General features: G+C 38.3%; 1 protein-coding gene across 4 annotated transcripts in view; it reads right to left on the bottom strand.

Moving 5' to 3' along the window:
• HERC2 (HECT and RLD domain containing E3 ubiquitin protein ligase 2) overlaps positions 1–24,974 on the bottom strand; it is a 229,590-nt gene that overhangs the window by 152,257 nt on the left and 52,359 nt on the right. For all 4 annotated transcript variants that reach the window (XM_079925094.1, XM_079925095.1, XM_079925096.1 and 1 more), the window contains 6 exons: positions 24,849–24,962; positions 23,023–23,274; positions 18,771–18,964; positions 13,225–13,425; positions 9,195–9,423; positions 8,965–9,089 (listed from right to left, as the gene is read on the bottom strand). In XM_079925094.1, the coding sequence (XP_079781220.1) occupies positions 8,965–9,089; positions 9,195–9,423; positions 13,225–13,425; positions 18,771–18,964; positions 23,023–23,274; positions 24,849–24,962 (1,115 nt within the window). The remainder of the gene's footprint in view (positions 1–8,964; positions 9,090–9,194; positions 9,424–13,224; positions 13,426–18,770; positions 18,965–23,022; positions 23,275–24,848; positions 24,963–24,974) is intronic.

The raw sequence follows: 24,974 nt of genomic DNA, 5'->3' as shown, positions 1-24,974 counted from the left end.
CCAGACACAAAAGGCCACATACTGTACAAATCCACTTATATGAAATGTCCAGAACAGGGACATCTTTAGAAACAGAAAGTAGATTAGCGGTTGTCAACGGCTGGGAGGAGTGGGGGATGCGGAGTGACTGTTAAGGGGCACAGGGTTTCTTTTTGGAGTGAAAGTGTTCTGAAATTAGATAGTGGTGATGGTGGTTGCACAACTCTGTGAATATACAAAAAAAAAAATCACTAAATCATACACTTTAAGAGACTGAATTTTACAGTAGATGAATTAGATCTCAATAATGTTATTATTTTAAAAAACTTTTAAAGGAGGTATCTTTTGCCAGTCAAATGCAACCAATATTCCTGAGGACCTATTATACACTAAGCATTGTTCTAGTAATCAAATTTACTGTGAAAAAGCACACAACTTCTTTCCTACTGGGCTTTATTTTCTAATGGCAAAAGCCAGAACAAGTCTAAACACAAAGTCTTCCCCATTCTGAGGGGTGTGGGGACAAGGACCATGTCTAAGGGGCTAGACTGGAACTGTGCCACCTACTCTTCAGAATAAGAAGGACACAGACCAGACAGCTTGAAAATGTGCGTGCTTTTGACCCAATTTCATTTCTAGAACTTCTTCCTAATAATCATTCTTATACCCAATGACTTATAATCTTCAAGAATGTAATTAAAAATTATTTATAATAGTAAAACTATCTAAAACCTAAATGGTCAACAATAGGAAATTGTTTTAAAAAAAAAAAAAGTGATTCCCTTTCCATATGACAGACTTCCCCAAAGCAACAGAACAAATGGGCATCGCAGAATATTCAACACAGAAGACATGGCAACCTTATGAGTGGAAAAGATACAAACCACTGAGACCAGTTCTGGCATCATAATTAGTATTGTTAGTAAACATTTGCATTTTTGAAAGCCTGGAAGACCATACATGAAAAACATTAACAATGGTTATTCCTAAATGATGAGGGTTTTTCTGTTTATGCCTTTCTGTAGCTTCAAAACATTTTTGTTTTAAAACAAATGGCCTTTTGGCTATTTTTTCAGACATCTTAATTATTGTCATAGGGATCACAATCTGCATACTCTATAGCCCACCTCCCCCTCTCAAGGTACCACTCTCCAGCAGGACGCAAAGAATAACATATGCTAACTAAATTAACAGGTTCTAAAAATACTGCTTGGGGGGACTTCCCTGGCAGTCCAGTGGCTAAGACTCCGCACTTCCACCGCAGGGGGGCGCGGGATGGATCCCTGGTTGGGGAACTGAGGTCCCGCATGCTGCACGGTGCAGCCAAAAAATGTTTCAAAGTAATAAAAATAAATATAAAAAATAAAAATACTGCTTGGGTCTGGCCCACATGTGAACTGCCTCTGCCTGTTCGCTGTCATTGCTCCCATCAGGTGAACTATTACACTGAGCCACACAGAGCACAGGAAGAAAAGGAAGAGGTTTGGAGTCAGCAAACCTGTCATTCACTAGTCATGACACCTTAGCAAATCACTAAACTTCTGTGGTATCTATGTCCACGCTTATAAAATGGAATTTTAAGACAACTTTTTCCACTCAATGTGAAAAACAATTCACATTTCCTGGCAAGAAAAGAAAAATTTACACATAGGAAAACTTTCTCTGTCCTTTGGCCTCCTCTCTGCCCCCTACGGTACATTGTTTACCTGCATTATGCATCGATCAGCCTTCCCTATCAGCAAAAATACCTGCTCAACCATAAACAGCAACATTCTCCTAGCATCAACAAGACAACACCCTCAAAGAAAACCCTCCTTCTTCCTCTTGTAAGAGGCCATGATGATGCTTAGATCTGGATTGTGTAAACTGTCAATAACACATCATTTAACGTACAGCCCTCTGTCTCAAAAAACTTACATAACTGAGCCTTGACTTGTAAGGAACGCAATAATTCTCAGAGCTTTCTGAGATTCTGTTCCTGGGTTATAATCCTCAATTTGGCTTGAATAAAATTTTCTATTTCTTAGATCGGCTGATTAATTTTTTGTCAACATCAACATGGCTCACAAGGTTAAAAAAAAATGAAAGGAAACTACACAGCATAGTATCTGGAAAATAACAAGGTACACAAAGAATGATACTTGCAACTAAAATCATTACATTTATGATTTCCTCTAATTTTTTTCAATTTAATCAAAGTAGGTATATTTTCAAAAACATTTTTAATACACTCACTTCATCCAATTTTATCAGTGTAAGTTTTTAAATTGAAAACTATTATGACAACGAAAGCAACAAAAGAAGCTATGAATGGCCAATAAGCACATACAAATTAACACCCCACCCTACCCGCAGAATAGGGAAAGCTTTTAAAAAGACTGACACGCCTCATGTTGATAAGGTCAAGAAAGGGCTAGAACTCTCATACACGCTGGTTCAGATGTAAATGGCACAACCACCTTGGGAAACTGTAAACACACACCCACCCTAGAACCCTGCAAATTCTAATTCAAACTATTTACCCAAAAGGAAAAACACGTGTTCACTGAAGGACTTTTACACAGCATGATAAGAGCAGCTGTAGAGACTCAAAAATCATCGAATGTCTATCAACAGGAGAAGGGATATACCAACAGTGCCATAATCACACAATGGGGCACTCCTCAACAGCAAAAACAAAGTGACACTACAGAAGCCTCTTAGATAGCCTCATCGACCAAACAGCAGGCAGCAGAAGCAAGGAGAACTACAATCCTGCAGCCTGCAGAACAAAAACCACAATCACAGAAAGATAGATGAAATGAAAAGGCAGAGGACTATGTCCCAGATGAAGTAACAAGATAAAACCCCAGAAAACCAACTAAATGAAGTGGAGCTAGGCAATCTTCCAGAAAAAAAATTCAGAATAATGAGAGTGAAGATGATCCTGGACCTCGGAAAAAGAATGGAGGCAACTAGAGAGAAGATGAAAGAAATGTTTAACAAAGACCTAGAAGAATTAAACAACAAACAGAGATGAACAATACAATAACTGACATGAAAAATACACTAAAAGCACTCAATAGCAGAATAACTGAGGCAGAAGAATGGATAAGTGACCTGGAAGACAGAATGGTGGAAATCACTGTCATGGAACAAAATAAAGAAAAAAGAATGAAAAGGAATGAAGACAACCTAAGAGATCTCTGGGACAACATTAAACGCACCAACATTCGCATTACAGGGGTCCCAGAAGGAGAAGAGAAAGAGAAAGGGCTGGAAAAAATATCTGAAGAGATTACAGTCGAAAACTTCCCAAACATGGGAAAGGAAACAGCCACCCAAGTCCAGGAAGCGCAGAGAGTCCCAGGCAGGAAAAATCCAAGGAGAAACATGCCAAGACACATAATCAAATTCACAAAAATTAAAGACAAAGAGGGGACTTCCCTGGTGGTGCAGTGGTTAAGAATCCGCCTGCATATTCAGGGGACATGGGTTTGATCCCTGGGCTGGGAAGATCCCACATGCTGCGGAGCAACTAAGCCCATGCGCCACAACTACTGAGCCTGTGCTCTGGAGCTGGCAAGCCACAACTACCGAGCCCACAAGCCACAACTCTTGAAGCCTGAACACCTAGAGCCCATGATCCACAACAAGAGAAGCCACCACAATGAGAAGCCTGTGCACCGCAATAAAGAGTAACCCCCCTTGCCACAACCAGAGAAAGCCTGTGCACAGCAATGAAGACCCAACGCAGCCAAAAATAAATTAATTTTTTTAAAAAGACAAAGAAAAATTATTAAAAGCAACAACGGAAAAACAACAAATAATATACAAGGGAACTCCCATAAGGTTAACAGCTGGTTTCTAAGCAGAAACTCTGCAAGCCAGAGGGAGTGGAAGATATACTTAAAGTGATGAAAGGGAAGAACCTACAACCAAGATTGCTCTACCCGGCAAGGATCTCATTCAGATTCAACAGAGAAATCAAAAGCTTTACAGACAAGCAAAAGCTAAGAGAATTCAGCACCACCAAACGAGCTCTAAAACAAATTCTAAAGAACTTCTCTAAGTGGGAAACACAAGAGAAGAAAAGGACCTACAAAAACAAACCCAAAACAATTAAGAAAATGGTCATAGGAACATACATATCTATAACTGCCTTAAATGTGAATGGATTAAGTGCTCCAACCAAAAGACACAGACCGGCTGCATGGATATGAAAACAAGACCCATATATATGCTGTCTACAAGACACCCACTTCAGACCTAGGGACACATACAGACTGAAAGTGAGGGGATGGAAAAAGATATTCCATGCAAATGGAAACCAAAAGAAAGCTGGAGTAGCAATACTCATATCAGATAAAATAGACTTTAAAATAAAGAATGTTACAAGAGACAAGGAAGGATACTACATAATGATCAAGGGATCAATCTAAGAAGAAAATGTAACAATTATAAATATATATGCACCCAACATAGGAGCCCCTCAATACATAAGGCAAATACTAACAGCTGTAAGAGGAAATCGACAGTAACACAATAATAGTGGGGGACTCTAACATCTCACTTACACCAATGGGCAGATCATCCGGACAGAAAATTAATAAGGAAACACAAGCTTTAAATGACACAATAGACCAGATAGATTTAATTGATATTTATGGGACATTCCATCCGAAAACAGCAGACTACACTTTCTTCTCAAGTGCACATGGAACATTCTCCAGGACAGATCACATCTTGGGTCACAAATCAAGCCTCAGTAAATTTAAGAAAATTGAAATCATATTAAGCATCTTTTCCAACCACAACACTATGAGATTAGAAATAAATTACAGGGGAAAAAAACGTAAAAAACACAAACACAGGGAGGCTAAACAATATGCTACTAAATAACCAAGAGATCACTGAAGAAGTCAAAGAGAAAATAAAAAAATACCTAGAGACAAATGACAATGAAAACACGACGGTCCAAAGGCTATGGAATGCAGCAGAAGCATTTCTAAGAGGGAAGTTTATAGCAATACAATCCTACCTCAAGAAACAAGAAAAATCTCAAATAAACAATCTAACCTTACACCTAAAGGAACTAGAGAAAGAAGAACAAAACCCAAAGTTAGCAGAAGAAAAGAAATCATGAAGATCAGGGCAGAAATAAATAGAAACAAAGAAAACAACAGCAAAGACCAATAAAACTAAAAGGTGGTTCTTTGAGAAAATAAAAAAAATTGATAAACCTTTAGCCAGACTCACCAAGAAAAAGAGAGAGAGGACTCAAATCAATAAAATGAGAAATGAAAAAGGAGAAGTTACAACAGCCACCACAGCAATACAAAGCATCATAAGAGACTACGACAAGCAACTATATGCCAGTAAAATGAACAACCTCGAAGAAACGGACAAATTCTTAGAAAAGTATAACATTCCAAGACTGAACCAGGAAGAAATAGAAAATATGAACAGACCAATCACAAGTAATGAAATTGAAACTGTGATTAAAAATCTTCCAACAAACGGAAGTCCAGGACCAGATGGCTTCACAGATGAATTCTATCAAACATTTAGAGAAGAGCTAACACCCATCCTTCTCATCAAACTCTTCCCAAAAATTGCAGACGAAGGAACACTCCCAAACGCATTCTACAAGGCCACCATCACCCTGATACCAAAACCAGACAAAGATACGACAAAAAAAGAAAATTACAGACCACTATCACTGGTGAATATGAATGTGAAAATCTGCAACAAAATACTAGCAAACAGAATCCAACAAGACATTAAAAGGATAATACAGGGCTTCCCTGGTGGCGCAGTGGTTGAGAGTCCATCTGCCAATGCAGGGGACACAGGTTCGTGCCCCGGTCCGGGAAGATCCCACATGCCATGGAGTGGCCAGGCCCGTGTGCCATGGCCGCTGAGCCTGTGCTCCGCAACGGGAGAGACCACAACAGTGAGAGGCCCGCATACCGCAAAAAAAAAAAGGATCATACACCATCATCAAGTGGGATTTATCCAAGGGATGCAAGCATTCTTCAATATACACAAATCAATCAATGTGATAAACCATATTAACAAATTGAAGAATAAAAACCATACGATCATCTCAAAAGATGCAGAAAAAGCTTTTGACAAAATTCAACACCCATTTATGCTAAAAACCCTCCAGAAACTGGGCACAGAGGGAACCTACTTCAACATAATATGTGTAAGTCCATATACGACAAACCCACAGCAAACATCATTTTCAACGGTGAAAAACTGAAAGCATTTCCTCTAAGATCAGGAATAAGACAAGGATATCCACTCTCACCATTATTATTCAACATAGTTTTGGAAGTCTTGCATTCTCTTGCATTCCTATACACTTAACAACGAAAGATCAGAAAGACAAATTAAGGAAACAATCCCATTCACCAGAGCAACAAAAACAATAAAATACCTAGGAATAAACTTACCTAAGGAGGTAAAAGACCTGTACTCAGAAAACTGTGAGACACTGATGAAAAAAATCAAAGATGACACAGATGGTGAGATACACCATGTTCTTGGATTCGAAGAATCAATATTGTGAACATGACTATACTACCCAAAGCGATCTACAGATTCAATGCAATCCCTATCAAATTACCAGTGGCGTTTTTTACAGAACTAGAACAAAGTATCTTAAAATTTGTATTGAGACACAAAAGACCCCGAGTAGCCAAAGCAATCTTGAGAAAAAAAAAAAAAATGGAGCTGGAGGAATCAGACTCCCTGACTTTAAGACTGTATTATAAAGCTACAGTAATCAAGACCATATGGTACTGGCACAAAAACAGAAATATAGATCAATGGAACAGGAGAGAAAGCCCTGAGATAAACCCACGCACCTATGGTCAACTAAGCTACGACAAAGGAGGCAAGAATATAAAATGGAGAAAAGACAGTCTCTTCAATAAGTGGTGCTGGGAAAACTGGACAGCTACATGTAAAAGAATGAAATTAGAACACTCCCTACCACCATACACAAAAATAAACTCAAAATGGATTAAAGACCTAAATGTGAGACCAGACACTATAAAACTCTTAGAGGAAAACATAGGAAGAACACTCTTTGACATAAACACAGCAAGATCATTTTTGACCCACCTCCTAGAGTAACGGAATTAAAACAAAAGTAAACAAATGGGGGCTTCCCTGATGGCGCAGTGGTTGACAGTCTGCCTGCCACTGCAGGGGGCGCAGGTTCGTGCCCCGGTCCGGGAGGATCCCACAGGCCACAGAGCGGCTGGCCCCGTGAGCCATGGCCGCTGGGCCTGTGTGTCTGGAGCCTGTGCTCCGCAAAGGGAGAGGCCACAGCGGTGAGAGGCCCGCGTACCACAAAAAAAAAAAAAAAAAAAGTAAACAAATGGGACCTAATGAAACTTAAAAGCTTTTGCACAGCAAAGGAAACCATAAACAAGACCAAAAGACAACCCTCAGAATGGGAGAAAATATTTGCAAACAACTCAACTGACAAAGGATTAATCTCCAAAATATACAAACAGCTCATGCAGCTCAATAACAAAAAAACAAACAACCCAATCCAAAAATGGGCAGAAGACCTAAATAGACATTTCTCCAAAGAAGACATACAGATGGCCAAGAAGCACATGAAAAGCTGCTCCACATCACTAATTATTAGAGAAATGCAAATCACAACTGCAATGAGGTATCACCTCACACCAGTTAGAATGGGCCTCATCAGAAAATCCACAAACAATAAATGCTGGAGAGGGTGTGGAGAAAAGGGTACCCTCTTGCACTGTTGGTGGGAATGTAAATTGATACAGCCATTATGGAGAACAGTATGGAGGGTCCTTAAAAAACTAAAAATAGAACTACCATATGACCCAGCAATCCCACTACTAGGCATATACCCTGAGGAAACCATAATTCAGAAAGACACATGCACCCCAATGTTCATTGCAGCACTATTTACAATAGCCAGGTCATGGAAGCAACCTAAGTGTCCATCGACAGACAAATGGATAAAGAAGATGTGGTACATATACACAACGGAATGTTACTCAGCCATAAAAAGGAACGAAATTGGGTCATTTGTAGAGACATGGATGGACCTAGAGACTGTCATACAGAGTGAAGTAAGTCAGAAAGAGAAAAACAAATATCGTATATTAACACATATATGTGGAATCTGGAAAAATAGTACAGATGAACTGGTTTGCAAGGCAGAAATAGAGACACAGATGTAGAGAACAAACGTATGGACACCAAGGGGGGAAGGCAGGGGGGCGGGTGGTGGTGGTGGGATGAATTGGGAGATTGGGGTTGACGTACATACACTAATATGCATAAAATAGATAACTAATGAGAACCTGTTGTATATCACAGGGAACTCCACTTTGCTGTACAGTAGAAACTAACGCAACATTGTAAAACAACTATATCCCAATTAAAAAAAATAATAATACGAGAAGAAATAAATAGTTCCTTAGGAAAAAAGAAAAAGGCAAAAAAACAACATAACGCTACATCCAACACAGGTGAATCTGAAAATCATTATCAAGGCAACATAAAGCTGACACAAATGAGTATATACTGTATGATTCCATTTATGGGACAATCAAAACTGGCAAAATTAACATCATCTGGGGGAGGCAAGAAAGTGTCCTAACTTCAAACACAAAGGGGCACAAAGGCACTTTCCAGGGTGATGGAAGTGATTTATATTATGATTGGGGTACCTGTCAAATTCATTTAAATAGACATTTAAAATGGGTACATTTTATCATACTTAATAATAACTCAATATTTTATTAAACTAGTAAAAAAATTTAATTACAGAAATATTTGGCTGTTACTAAAAGCTTTGTGTTTCAAGGTTTTTTTTAAATAATTCTGGCAAAGTGTCAGTCTCAGCTCACTGGGGAGTAAAATCACCTCCATCAGTGTGCACGCGCGCGCGCGCGCGCACACACACACACACACACACACACACACACACTCCTAGGACCATACCTGGATTTCTGCAGTAATGGCTGCATTTAAGGCTGATTCTAAGCCTCCATCAGCCATCAAGCTGCCCACAAGAAGATCAATCATGAATCGACGACCTGGACTTACGTTAACTTCATTGCCTGAAACTGGAAAAGGTAAAGTGTTTTTCCCAATGTGAGGCAAGCACCATCCCCTCTGCCACCCCCTCCTGGGCCAACCCCACCCGACCCCTGCTCCTAGCCCCAGCCCACCTGCACAGGGCAGGAGAGCAGAGAGTGCCCGGGCCCGCTCCTCAGCAGTTGGCAGCAGCACTGACCACCCGCTCTGCAACACAGCCTGGGCGGCCGCCTGCACAGTACTCAACACGCCCGCACTGCTGGCCAGGGCCACCACCGTCTGCTTCAGGCTGTTGAGGAGGACGCTGCCCAGACCTAAACCAAGGAATTCTGGGTCAACCTGGTGACTGATGGCAGCATGCAACTGAAAGGAGAAAAACAATTTTCACTTAGAAGCCCTAAAAACAAATGCTTTCCAAATCTTATTAAAGATGGAATAATACCTCAAATTGAGTTTTACTCAAATAATAAAGGTAAAACTTCCAGTATAGGTATTTTTTTTAACCATACTAAAAATTTTTCACCTATAGTAGTTGAGAATCCATGGTAAGGTATTCTATAAAAGGAATTTTTTAAACCCAACTCTGAGTATGTATGTGGAAAAGATCAACAAAGAGGTTGAACCCTGTGGAAACAGCAACCTCTACCCCACCCCCAAGCACCCAAACCAAACACAGAAATAGTAAATATAACTAAAAACTATTAAAAGAGTAGACAGCCAAGCTGAGGGTATACAAGGAAAAGTATACAAGGGAAAGTTCTGGTTTAGCTCTTGAGACACACACAGCAGCAGCCAAGGGGTTCTGGGCTCAGAGAGCAGATCAAAGCCTTCTGAGACACAAAATGCTCAGGACAGCCCGCTGAACCTGAGCTTCCTGTCAGCCAGCCAGGGCCTGAGGGCAACATACTACCCACACAAGGCTTTGGGCACAAAGAGACCCCACAGTGAATCAGAGACCTGGCCTGCCCTGTGAGCAGATGTGAAATCAAATTTATACCAATCATCTAGGTATGGATATCACACGTCAAGAACTGAACACCAAAACTCATCAAGAGCCCAAGGAACTCAATGGAACCTCACAGACACAAGTACAAAACTGCCCTCTGAGGACATCTCCACAGCCAAGGGCAAAGGGACACTCCACAAACCCTCCCCTAAGGGTGGCCTCATAGTCAAAAAGGACAAGCCATACTAGGTCACCACAAAGAAGTGTCACAGACAGGGTAAGAGGCAAAACGCATGTCCCAACAGATTTTAGCAATTTAAAAAACTGGAATGAATCCATAAAATAAGTAAATGTTCTTAGAGATCAAGGAAGGAACAGAAGCCAGAAGATGAGAATATAATGAGCAAATGAAAGCCCTGGAAAACACCAAAAATATAAATTCTGAAAATGAAAAAAACAGCTACAGGAATAAACACCTCAAGGCAGAGGAGTGAAGAGCCTGGGCCCCAGGTTCCAGCCCTAAACCTTTGTGCACTGGGTACCCAACCTGGGCAACATTCCTGAACTTCGTGCCTCCCCAGCTGTTCAATACAGATGGAGGGTCCCACCTCCCAGAGGGCTGGTAAGGGGATTTGATGATTCAATCAATATGTGTAAAGCAGTGCTCACATAAATTTTTTAAATAAACAGACAATTCAACAATATGGAACATTCAGCTAAATGATTCGTGAATTGAAAGAAGAGTGCTGAGTAAACCACCCAGAAAGCAGAACAGAAAGATTAAAAAGTGAGCATTAAAAAGGATAAACAGATTTTAAAATATCAAAGAAGTTGTGATACTTGGGAAAATAAAATGAGAAAGTTCAACATGCATTTAGTAGGACTTTTGCAAGGGGAAAGGTAGAAAAAAAGAAGAGAGCAATTCCAATGGTAAATAGTGAAGACTTTTCAAAACTTAACAAAGGTAAGTAATCTCAGATTGAACAAGAATCATAATCTCAAATTATATATACAAGAATAAATCCTGACCTAGATATAATGTATTAAAATATAAAACAAAGACAAAAACCTAAAAGGCTACCAAAGAGAAAGACAAATTAGCTACAAAGAAACAACAATTGCACTAATATAAGATTTCTCAGGCTTTCCTGGTGGCACAGTGGTTGAGAGTCCACCTGCCGATGCAGGGGACACGGGTTCGTGCCCCAGTCCGGGAGGATCCCACATGCCGCAGAGCGGCTGGGCCCGTGAGCCATGGCCGCTGGGCCTGCGCGTCCACAGCCTGTGCTCCGCAGCGGGAGAGTCCACAACAGTGAGAGGCCCGCGTACCGCAAAAAAAAAAGAAGATTTCTCATTGGCAAAAATAAAGGTCAAAAGACGGCAGAACATCTTCAAAGTGCTTTCTTCAAAGTGCTTATAAAATTACATATAACCTAAAGAGCTAAGCCCCATTAAATTATCTTAAGAGGTGTTAAAGGGACCCAAGTTTTCAGAGGTTGTAACTCACAGACCTTAAGGAAGAAATTTACTGAAGGAGGTACCCAGGAGGGAGGTGATGTAAGTAACAATGACAAAACAAATTGGTTTTAAAAAAAAAAAAAAAAAGGACTATATGCCTGAGTATGTCCTCTTAAAAAATGATTATGATAATAATTGAAGGAAAGTTTAAAAATAATTACTACATTTCACCAATCCTAAGAGGTATTTTCTTTCACATCTTAACTCTAAAATCAGAATGTATCTTACACATTGCAATTTGGAGCGCTTTTCTTTTTAGCAGCACACACAAAAAAACAGTGTGCCTTGGAGTCAATGTAACAACAGACTATTGAACAATTCAAATACTGAAGATAGAAAGGGGAGTTTAGGTTTAATGCACCCTATAACCCCTATATTTTTCAGGAAGAGAAGTACTGATTAACTTAACACTGTGGAATTAACAAATATTTAATTTTTTTGTAACATGATTAATGTCCAGAAATCAAAATTTCAAAACTTAGGAACAATTAAAGGGATTTGAAAGGAAAAAACTTTTTTAGAAATTTGTTCAAAAGATAATAAAATGATGAACAAACTTACGCCAAGACTGAATTCAAATACATTAGTAATCACAATAATTGTAAAAGATTAAATCCACATAGTGAATAAAGACTCTCAAGTTGTATTCTTTTTAAGAACTGAGCTTTATGAGTCAATTTTTTAAAAGACACAACTAAAACAAAGACCTCGACAGACAGAACAAAGCAGTGGAAAAACAGATGGCATGAGGCAAATATGGACCAAATGAAATAGAGCCTAGAACATGTACAGGGTCTTTCTCCACAGCACCGACCAGAGCAGCAATGTCACTAGGAGACCATGGGAAGCAACAAAAAACTGGACGGATCCATGACTAGGATACTACACCACAGATGCCCTGCTAAATGAGTTCCTACAGAAGACTTCTGGCGAAGGGAGATACTCTCCAAATTTCTGCTAATTCCATCTTGCAACTAAACATTACATTCAGTTCTGTGCTTTCTGGAAGCCAAGACAAAAAAGTGGAGGGAACAGAAGGGGTACATGATGGGTCACACAGCAACCCTTACATTATAAAGGGGGAAAACTACTTTGGTGAGAAAAACTGTTCTCTTAACATTAAGTCACAGGGTTTTATGACAAAGAAAAACACGACGATCAAAGATTTTAGCTACAGTTCTACTTGGAAAAAAAATTTTTGTAGCTTTTCTTCTTCTGACATTTAAACTTAACCTTCCCCCTGAGGAAGCGGAGGTACCCGTGGAGGACACAGAGCTTCCTGAATGGGGCTCCCCTCTCAGTCCAGAGGAGAGGCTGGCGACCACCTCCAGCTGATCTCCCAGTCACCTACCGTCTCACCCAGTCACCTACCGTCTCACCCAGTCACCTCTCCACAAACAGCAACAGGAAATTCAAGACCGACTCCCTGATGAATGCCAACAAGCTGAATTTAGCAGTAATAACGCAGTCCATATATGCTCTTACCTGCATGCAGATACTGACTTCCAGGGTAAGCACAAAATAACTAGACTGAATTTTTTAAGCCTCATACACATTACACTCCATCATAATCTGACTTTAAAACACTTTAAAATTTTCATTAGCAGTTTATTCAACAGGCTAAACCCCATACCCTTTAATATGCATAAACATCATTACAAACGCATAAGACACTTACGAAATGAGGGAAAGGAAAATACCTGAAGTCGCAGAAGATTCAGTGTTGCCACAGCCATACACTCTTTCTCTTGGGGTGGGGGCCAGTCAGCAGTGCCATCCATCCCCTCACTCACTTGCCGTAGTAGGAGGTCTAACTGCTCAAAAGTCATTGAGCAGATGTCCACCACAAAAGGGACACGGAGGCCAATGGACCACTCAGAACAAGATGACCAAGCAAAACTCTATGGAAGAAACACAAGAACCTAAAATGAATCTACACATTCACCGATCAGCCTGTTCCACACGAGAGATTCACCATTATGAATGACGAAGGTGCCCTAAGTTACTACTCATTCATCCCTCTGATTGTCCCAAATGCACAAGCACCTTCAGTTATCTAACTCACATGCTAACAGTTTCCAATTTTCTCTCATTTCACTACCCCATCTCATTTGCCACAAATAAACAGGTAAAAAGTTTTTCAAAAATCTTTTCACTACCAAAATTAAGCAACTCAATAAGCTAAAATTAAACACTAAAAGCTATTCAACTAACCCCCAAAAAAGTCAGGAAACAATAAAGAAACAAAAAGGTGAGAGCAAACAAAAAACAAATAAACAATGGTAGACATTAAATTTAAATGGGTCTGAACATAAAAACAAACAGAGATCATCAGGATGTAGGAAAACAGAAACTAACTATACAGTATCTACAAGAAATCTACCTTAAATATAAAGATAAAATTGGCTTAGTAAAGGGATGGAAAGTGGCTTATTAATATCAGACAAAGTAGACTTCAGAGGAAGGAAATTACCAGGACTAAAGAGGGACATTATATAATGATAAAAGGCTCAATTCACAAAGAAGACAGAACAATAATGAATGTATATGCCCCTAACAACAGAACCATAAAACACATGAAAGTAAAATCTGAGAGAAATGAAAGAGTAACAGATAAATCCACAAATGTAGTTGAAGATATCAGAACTACCCTCCTAATAACAGACAGAACAAGCAGACAGAAAATTAGTAAGGATTTAAAAGAAATGAACAAAACCATCAATGAACGAGATAAAAATGACACTTATAAAAACACTTCACCCAAAGAGTTAAAATGCACAAAATTTTCAAGGATGCAAGGAACATTCACCATGATAAACCATATTTAAGACATAAAATAATTTTAACTATTTAAAAGAACTGAAATCATATAGAGTATGATCTCATAACATAATAAAATTAAGCTGAAAACCAAGAACAGAAACTAGAGATCAATAAGAATAAATCAGATGTATATAACTGGAAAAATCTCCAAGCACTTAGAAATTAAACAACAGGTTTCTACATTCCAATTAAAGTAGTAAAATACTGATTCTAAGTAGCCTGCAAAGAGTTATGTAGTATACAGTAATTCCTAGAGCAACCACAAAAATAAAAACCTATAAAAAGAAATAGTCAAATTCAAAATAAATAAAGGTAAATGAAATACTAAAATAAATGTTCATTTATCCCCCAAAAAAACAAAAGAAGCAAAATAGAGGAACAAATAATAGAAAACAGACAAAAGCCAAACAATAAAATGGAAGACCTTTATCTATACATGTCAATTACAGTAAATGTAAATGATCTAAATACACCAATTAAAAGACAGATTGACAACAATAAAAAAAATGCAACTATACATAGCATCCAAGAAGTTCACTATACAGATAATGAGACAGGTGGGTTAAAAGTTAAAGATATAAATTTAACAAAACATGGACAGGACTTGTATGCTGAAAACACTGATAAATGAAATCAAGAATATGCAAATAAATGTTTAGACATAACATTTTAATAGATTCGAAGACTCAATGTAGCAAAGATGTCAATTCTCCACAAACTGATAACAGGTTGAACACAATCCCTACCAAAATCTAAGCAAGATATTTTTGCAAATGTAGACAAGATTATTCTAAATTTTAATGGAAAGGCAAAGGGACTAAAATATAGACTTCTTAAATTTTTTTCAAATACATGGAAAAGTTATAGTACTCAAACACTAATTAAATGAAAATAAAACTGGAGTACCTACACTAAAATCAGACAAGAGACTTCAGAGCAAGGAAAAGCAGGGATAAAGTGGGAACACTGAACAACAATTAAAGGGTCAATTCACCAAGACAACCGAACAATCCAAAATGCGTATGCATCAAACAAAAGAGTTTCAAAATACGTAAGACAAAAATTGATAAACCCATCCTAAAATTCATGTGGAATCTCAAGGTACCCCAAATAACAAAAGGAATATTGAAAAGGAATAACGAAGTTGGAAAAAAGACTCAATTCCCAATTCAAAACTCACTACAAAGCTACAGTAATCAAAACGGTGTGGGTCTGGCATAAAGACACACTTACAGACCAACGGAATAGAATAGAGTCCATAAATAAACCCTTGCCTATATGGTCAAATGATTTCGACAAGTGCCAAGACCATTCAATAGGGAAAGAACAATGTTTTCTATAAACGGTGCTGGGAAAACTGCAAAAGAATCTATTTGATCCTTATCTTACACCATATATGACAATAAAGTCAAAATGGATCAGAGACCTAAATATTAGACCTAAAACTATGAAGCTATTAGAAAAAAAGACTGGAAAACCTACATGACCATGGATTTCTCAGATATGTATGACACCAAAAGCACAGACAACAGAAGAAAAACTAAAACTTTTGTGCATAAAAGAACACTATCAACAGAATAAAAAGAAAACCACAGAATGGGGAAAAAACAGTTGTAAATCATATACCTGATAAGGGATTAATACCCACAATATAACAAGAACTGTTACAACTCAAAAAAAAAAAATCTAATTCAAAAATGGGCAAAGAACTTGAATACATTTCTCCAAAAAAGACACACAAGCACATGAAAAGATACTCAACATCTTTCCCATTTGGGAAGTGCAAATCAAAACCACAATGTGATACCACTTCATACCCACTGGGATGGCCTTAAAAAAAACAAGAAAAAGGAAAATAACCAGTGTTGACAAGGATGTGGAAAAATTGAAACCCTTGTGTGTATCTGGTGGGAATGTAAAAATCATGCAGCTGTTGTGGAAAAACAGTAAGGCAGTTCCACAAAGATTTAAACAGAGTTATCATAATGATCCAGCAATTCCAATCCTAGATATATACTGAAAAAAACCGAAAGCAGGGACTCAAACAGATACTTCTACACTAATATTCATAGCTGTATTATTCACAATAGCCAAGAGATAAACAACCCATGTGTCCACTGAAGGAGGAATGGATGAACAAAATGTGGGAGTTACATATTTTTATTATTAAGCCTTAAAAAAAAAATTCTGATACATGCTACAACATGAATCAATGTTGAAAATATTATGCTAAGTGAAATAAGCCAGACACAAATGGTCAAATATTATGTGATTCCACTTATATGAGATACCTTGAATAGACAAATTCATAGAGACAGAAAGTAAATTTCAGGTCACCAGGGGCTAGGGGAGGAGAAATGGAGAGTTACTGTTTAATGGGTACAGAGTTTCTGTTTGAGATGATGAAAAGGTTCTGGAGATGGATAGTAGTGATGGTAACACAATGCTGTGAATATACTTAACGTCACTGTATGTTTTACCCTAATTTTTTTAATGATCAAAAGCATTAAAAAAAAAAAAACTGACAGAACCAAAAAGAGAAATGGACAAATCCACAATTATTCTTGGAGATACCAACACCACCCTCCCCAAAGGAAGACAGAACAAACAGACAGAAAATCAGCAAGGATCTAGAAAAACTGAATAATACCATCAATGAACTAGATCTAATTGACATTTATAGAACACTTCACCCAATAATGGCAAAATATATCAACAGCAAAATACTCTTTTTAAGCACACATGCAGAACATTCACTAAGAGAACACAGCCTGAGATATAAAACAAACCTCATTCTGAGATATAAAACAAACCTCAAATGTATAAGAATTGAAATCATATAGAGTTTATTCTCTAACCACAATGGAATTAAACTAGAAACCAGTAACAAAAAGATAACAGAATGATCTCCAAACACTTTGAAACTAAACAACACACTTAATCCATAGGTCAAAGAGCAATCCACAAAGGAAATCAGAAAATATTTTGAACTGAACAAAAATGAAAATAATCAAGATTTGTGGGTGCAATTAAAGCACTGCTTAGAGGAAAATTTATAGCATCAAGCACTTATCTATTACAAAAGAAGAAATGTCTAAAGTCAACAACCTAAGCTTCCTCTTGAAGAAACTAAGAAAACAGTAAAGTGATGCCAAGCAAGCTGAAGAATGAAAAAAGGGACAAGAGGAGAAACCAATGAAATTGAAAGCAAAAGAACAAGGGGAAAATTAATGAAACCAAAAGCTAGTTCTTTGAAGAGAGCAACAAAATGGATAAACATCTAGCAAAACTGGCAAAGAGAAAAGACTCAAATTACCCATATCAGGAATGAAAGAAGGGATATCACTGCAGACCCAAAGACTTCAAAAGGTCAGTAAGAGAACACTAATAAGGAAAACTTTATACATAAAAACTGGGTAACTTAGATGAAATTGAACAATACCTTGAGTGCCACAAACCAGGAACACTCACCCAAGAGGAAACACTCTGAATAATTCTATATTAAAGAAATTGAATTTGTGGTTAAAAATCTTTTGAGAAAGAAATCCCCAGGCTCCTATGGATTCATAGAAAAGCATTTAAAGAAGAAATGACACTAATTCTACACAACTCATTCCAGAAAATAGAAGAGGATGGAACACTTGCCTACACTTTTTATGAGGCCAGTTTTATCCGGATAAAAAGTCAGACAAGAAAGCACTAAAAAAACCACAAACTAGTATCTCTGAAGAGTCCTGACAGAAAAATCCTCAACAATGTATTAAGCAAATCAAATCCCACAATATAAAAAAAGAATAATACACCATGACCAGGTGGGGATTATCTCAAAAATACAAGGTTTGGTCAATATTTGAAAATCAGTCAATGTATTCCACTATATAAGCAGACTAAAGAAGGAAAACGTGATCATATCATGTGAGAATAAAAAGCATCTGACAAAGTTTAACATCACTCAGGATTTTAAAAAAAGAAAAACTTGAAAAAAGTAGGAGTTAAAGGAAACGTCCTTAATTTAATAAGGCATCTACCAAAAACAAACAAACAAAAAAACATACAGCTAACATCACAGTTAATGGTGAAAGACTGAATGCCTTCCCCCTACAATCAGGAACAAGACAAGGATGCACCCCCTCCCTGCTCTTACTCAACATCATATTGGAAGTCCTGGCCAGTGCAATAAGGCAAGGAAAAGAAAGAAAAGGCATACGTATTGTAAAATAAAACTGTCTCTATGTCCAGACAACAGAACTGTTTCTGAAGAAAACCGCAAGGAATCACAGCGAAGCTCCTAGAACTAATAAATGAGTTTAGTACAACTACAGGATATAAGGACTAAACACACAAGTCAATGGTACTTCTACATACTAGCAATGAACACTGGGAAACCAAAATTCTACAAAATGCCAAGCCATCTACTCAGTACCTGGGCAGGTCCGCAGGCAATCCCAACTATGTGTTTGGTATCCAGTCCTGGCAGCGCAGCAGGTTCTGGCTTGGTCACACGCAAGGTGTCAAAGTGCTGGCACTGGTCATTGCTCCCCCAGCTGTGGACCTCACTGTCCTCAGTCAGGGCCAGGCAGTGGGTGGAGCCTGCAGCTACATCAATCACCTTCTTCCCTGGGAGGAAAGAGGGATGCAGATACAGGTTCACGCCTATGACTTCTGTTGCAATAAAGATACTTACTTTAGGCCACTCAGGTCAGAAGGCATTTAATGTCAACTTCTAAAGGATAATTCATTGCTTTAATATTATTCACAATTCATCTGCCTTGTGTACATTACTAAAACCCCTGTTGTGTTTTACTAGCTACAACTTATTAAGCCCTACAGCCTGCAAATAAAATAATTCTAGGGTATGAAAAGGATCTGTTCATTTTTCTCATCCATTCAGATTTTCATTCAGAAAAAGACAAGTGTACTTTTAATTAACTACTAGATCATATTCTCCTGTCCCAATGTATAACCAAGTGCACTCTTTTTAAAAAAGACTCTTGTGTTTTTAGAGCAGTTTTAGGCTCACAGTAAAACTGAGGAGAAGGCAGAGATTTCCCATATACTCCCTACCCCAACAGATGTTTAGCCTCCCATTATTAATTTTTTTACACATGGCTGTCCAGTTGTTCCAACATCATTTGTTGAAATGACGATCTTTGCTGCATTGTATTGCCTTTGCTCCTCTGGTCAAAGATCAGTTAAGTACATTTATGTGGATCTATTTCCGAGCTCTCTCTTCTGTTCCAATGATCTATTAGTTCATACTTTAGCCAATACCATACTGTCCTGATCACTGTAGCTTTACAGTTAAGTCTTGAAGTTGGGCAGTATCAGTCTTCCCACTCATTCTTCTCCTTTAATATTGTGTTGGTTATTCTGGGTCTTTCACCTCTCTCCACACAAACATTAGACTCAGTTTTTTGATATCCATAAAATAAATTGCTGGGATTTTGATTGGGATTGCACTGAATCTATTGATCAAGTTGGAAAGAACTGACATCTTGGCAATATTCAGTATTCCTATCAATGAACATAGAATATCTTTCCATTTATAAAGTTCTTTGATTTCATTCATCAGTTTTGTAGTTTTCCTCATATAGATCTCACACATATTTTGCTAGACTTATACCTATGTATTTCATTCTTTGGATGCTAATACAAATGGTATTGTGTATTTAATTTCAATTCCATTTTTTTGCTGCTTGTATATAAGAAAACAATTAACTTTGGCATATTAACCATCTTGCAACCATCTTGCAACCTTGTTAGTTCCAGGAGGGTTTTTGGGTCAATTCTTTCAAATTTTCCACATAAACAATCATGTCATTTGTGAACAAAGACAGTTTTATTTCTTCCTTCTCAATCTGTATAGCTTTTATTTCCTTTTCTTGTCTTACTGTATTAGCTAAAATTTCCAGTATAATTTTGAAAAGGAATGGTGAGACGGGACATCCTTTCCTTGTATCTGATCTTAGTGGAAAGGCTTTGAGTTTCTCACCATTAAGTATGACATTAGCTGTAGGATTTTTATAGATTGTCTTTATCAAGTTGAGGAAGTCTCCTTTATTCCTAGTTTACTGAAAGTTTTTTTTAATCATGAATGGGTGCTGGATTTTGTCAAAAGCTTTGTCTGCACCTATTGATATGATCACGTGATTTTTCTTCTTTCATCTGTCAATTTGATGGATTACATTAACTGATTTTTTTTAACATTGAACCAGCCTTTCATAGTGTCTGAGTGTGTGTGTGTCTGTGTGTGTCTGTGTGTGTCTGTGTGTGCATATGCATTTTCTTTATATGCCATCCATCAACGGACAATTTGGTTGTATCCATGTCTTAGCTATTGTGAATAATGCTGCAATGAACATGGGGATGCAGATAATTTTTCAAGTTAGTGTTTTTGATACCCAGAATTGGAATGTCTGGATCACATGGTATTTCTATTTTTATTTTTTGAGGACCCTCCATACTGTCTTCCAGAGTGGCTCCACCAATTTACAGTCCCACCAACAGTGCACAAAGGTTCCCTTTTCTCTACATCCTTGCCAACTCTTGTTATTTCTTGTCTTTTTGATAACAGACATTCTAAGAGGTATGAGGTGATATCTCACTGTTTTTAAATGTATTTCACTGATGATTAGTGATGCGGAACATCTTTTCATGTACCTGTTGGCCATCGTTATGTCTTCTTTGGAAAAAATGACTATTCAGATCCTCTGCCCATTTTTTAATCAGATCATTTGGGTTTTTTTGCTGTTGAGTTGTACGAGTTCTTTATATATTTTGGATATTAACTCCTTATCAAATATATGACCTACAAATATTTCCTCCCATTTCATATGTTGTCTTTTCATTTCTCTGATGGCTTCCTTTGCTGTACAAAAAGATTACTGATTTTAGATCTTTCTTCTTTTCTAATATATACATTCGATGTTATAAATTTCTGTCTAAGCTTTCACTGCATCCCACAAATCTTGAAAAGCTGTATTTCCATTTTCATTTAGTTCAAAATATTTTAAAATTTCTCTTGTGATTTCTTCTTTGACCTATGTGTTATTTGGAAGTATACTGTTTTATCTCTATGTATTTTGGGATTTTCCAGCTAATTTTCTGTTATTGATTTCTAGTCATTTCCTTTGTGGTCTGAGAGGAGACACTGTTTGACTTCTCTTCTTTTAAATTTGTTAAGGCGTGTTTTATGGCCCAGGCTGGGTCTATCTTGGTGAAAGTCAAAATACACTCTTCAGTGAGAAAGGTTTCTAAAACAAAATCTATTTCTCTCCAAAGTTAAATGATGTAAGTGTAAAATATATTTTTTCTATTTAAATAGTGTTAGCAAAGTACTGTATTTTTGCTTATTAGTAAATCTAACATGACCAACACAAGGGGTGTTTTCAGACATGTCAACATAAAAAATAATTCAGCTGAAAGAACTCTACTACAGTAAGAGAAACAATTCTATCCAAAGAGCCTATTTTAAGAACTACCAAATGACTGTATGTATCAACAGTCACTTAAATACTCTCACAGTACACTAACTCTGTATCTAATTAATGTTGCTGAGGAAGTTGATTTCCTCCACTAAATGAAAGGAATATAAACAAGAAGGCAAATAAAATTCAAATACATCTCCATAATAAACAACCAATTGTATTACTCTGTAACTTATCTCAGATGCTTAGAAAATAATAAACACCAGAGGAGCACACAAAACTTCTAATCACCAAAGTGTTAACATGCTTTAAAATAAAAATGCTGGGGAAAGGAACCCGCAAGTCCCAATTAAAAGGCTCACTTCCAAACTCCCCTGACAAAAAAGCAAAAACATAAAGGAGAATCCAGCGCAGCAATCCAACAAACTTCATCCCTTGTGTCAAATGCAGCCCAAGGCCCGTTTCTGTGAATAAAGGTGTATCGGAACACAGGTGCATTTGTTTTCATATTGTCTATGGCTGCTTTGGGGCTACAACAGCAGGACTGAGTAGTTAGGAGAGACAGCACAAGGCCCTCAAACCTAAAATTACACATAGAATCTGGTCCATTAAAAAATAGCCTGCCCACCCCCTGTAGTGTAGAGATAAAGCACTACAGGCCCCACCTGGTACACTTATCACCAACCTCTCCCATACTTTACAAGGCACCTGTAAAGCACACCTACACGCCTTGGCTCCCATTCCTCCCAGCTGCTGAGAATGCATGCTGGACACCCTTGAAACCAAACAAGAAGATTCATCCATCAAGGATAAGTTCAAACAAGACCACTCCAGGCTGACCCAACCCGATCTCCCTCTGTGCTCCCATAACACCACGCATATCCATAGCAAGCAGACGACCTCACCAAACGGAAGTTAATCTCACTGAGGCCAGCTGAATGAGTAATGAATGGGTACTTGCCACAAAAAAGAACTCTCCAATAAAAAAAAACAAACAAAAAAAAGAACTCTCCAACACCGGTAAAATTTAAAAGTTTCAAATTAAATTTGATGAAAATAATTCTAGGTCACTTTTTAATACAGACAAACCACTTTCCACTTATTATCTATACCTATCAAAATGTGGATAAAAGCTTCTAATGATGAGTCATTCACAGATGTCAGATAAAGAAAAATACCTGCAAACTTTAAAAGATTACTAAAGACAACTGCCTCAGATGGTTTTAAAAGTTTACATTTTGCACTCACCTTGCAATCCTTCCAAGAGTTTGGGATAACGAACATGTTCCTCTGTTCCATGCCCAAGTCTCTGGTTGTCACCTTTCCCCCATGAATAAACCTGGCCGTCTTTTGTCAAGGCAACAGAAAACTGACTTCCACATCGGACTTTGACAACATCCAAGTCTTGAAGCTTCTCAATCAGCTTTGGTGTTTTGCAGCCGTCACTACCACCTCTGCCCAATTTCCCATAGTCACCATCTCCCCAAGACCACACCTGACCTAAAAAATACAAGTTATTTGAGTAAAAATAACTGTACATCTAAAGAAAACTTCTAAATGTCTGCAAATAATCAATATAGCCAATAACACACAAAAATCTAGACCACTAATGTATATAGCTGACACTACACAGGTGGTTACTGACCAAATGAAATCTAGTTTCTATTCAGGTTGATAGAGAAGCAATTAAGAAATGGAAAGCTGAGTTTTCTTCTTGTTTTAACTGAATGAATAATAAAATCCTAACCCTTGCTAGTTTGGGCTCAATGATACTGCTTCCACTAATTACTAAACACAGAGCGAAAGCTCCACTGCTTCCATAAAACACAGCAACTGGGCCCATGGCCCACTGCACACCACTCTTGTTGTGTTGACCACAAGCCAAACGTACGATTGTATTTATTCCCAGTAACAGTTGTTAGCGTAATTTAATTAAATATTACATAAGGGGATAAAATTAAGTCGCTCTCTGTGGGAGAGCAAGGCTGAGAGGCTCCCAGCTAATCCTGACAGACCCCACGACTCGAAGGACAAACCCCCACAATACTGAAAGACAAATACAGTTTAAAAAATCAACATCAAGGGCTTCCCTGGTGGCACAATGCAGGGGACACGGGGTTTGATCCCTGGTCCGGGAAGATCCCACATGCCACGGAGCAACTAAGCCCGTGTACCACAACTACTGAGCCTGCGCTCTAGAGCCCGCGAGCCATAACTACTGAGCCCGCGTGCCTAGAGCCTGTGCTCCGCAACAAGAGAAGCCACCACAATGAGAAGCCCCCATGGCGCAACTAGAGAGAGCCTGCGCGCAGCAACAAAGACCCAACGCGGCCAAAAATAAATATAAATAAAATAAATTTATAAAAAAAGAAATCAACATCGGGAATTCCTGGCAGTCCAGTGGTTAGGACTCCACCCTCTCACTGCTGAGGGCCCGGGTTCAATCCCTGGTGGGGGAACTAAAATTCCACAAGCCGTGCAGTGCTGGGTGGGGGGGGAGGGGGAGGAATCAACATCAAACTTGATAAATGTATCCTCAAAAAGTGTCAAATGAGTACAATCGCAGTAATGAACACAAATATAAAACTGAAATTAAAAACAAGTATCATACTGTGAATATACAAAGACTAAGCAGGATTTACCACAGGGAATCAAGGGTGGCTGAACATTAGGAAATATAATCACAATAATCAGAAACGACTTAAAACGTCAATTATTCCATTTATTTTCATTTCTCTGTTAAAAAGTAAAATGCCCAACCAGGAAGGATGGTAGCTCTCTGGCCCTGGGTAACAGAAGTTACAAGTCCCATAACTTCTCTACCTCTCCTGAAGACACTGAGGTGCACACTTAAAGACTCCAGGGACTTCCCTGGCGGTCCAGTGGTTAGGACTCTGCGCTTCAACTGCAGGAGACCCAGGTTCAACCCCTAGTCAGGGAACTATGATCCCACAAGGCGTGTGGCACAGCCCAAAAAAAAAAAAAAGAAAAGAAAGACTCCAAAGCTCATTCCCTCTAGGAGAGCGGCCCTCCTCATCCTGAGAGCCTGTCCAGGGCAGCAGTGCCCCACATACCATTCTCCGTCACAGCCAGCGTTTGAGCATCACCACTCCCACATGCCACGTCAATGACCTTCAGCCCTTTGAGCCCAGCTACCAGCATCGGAATGGCCTCGTCTTCACTGGAGCCTTCAAAAAGAT

Source organism: Stenella coeruleoalba (genome assembly GCF_951394435.1).
Source record: "Stenella coeruleoalba genome assembly, chromosome: 6".
Classification (NCBI taxonomy): domain Eukaryota; kingdom Metazoa; phylum Chordata; class Mammalia; order Artiodactyla; family Delphinidae; genus Stenella; species Stenella coeruleoalba.
The sequence above is the reverse complement of the archived record's forward strand: the minus strand, read 5'-3'. Positions and strand labels throughout refer to the sequence as shown.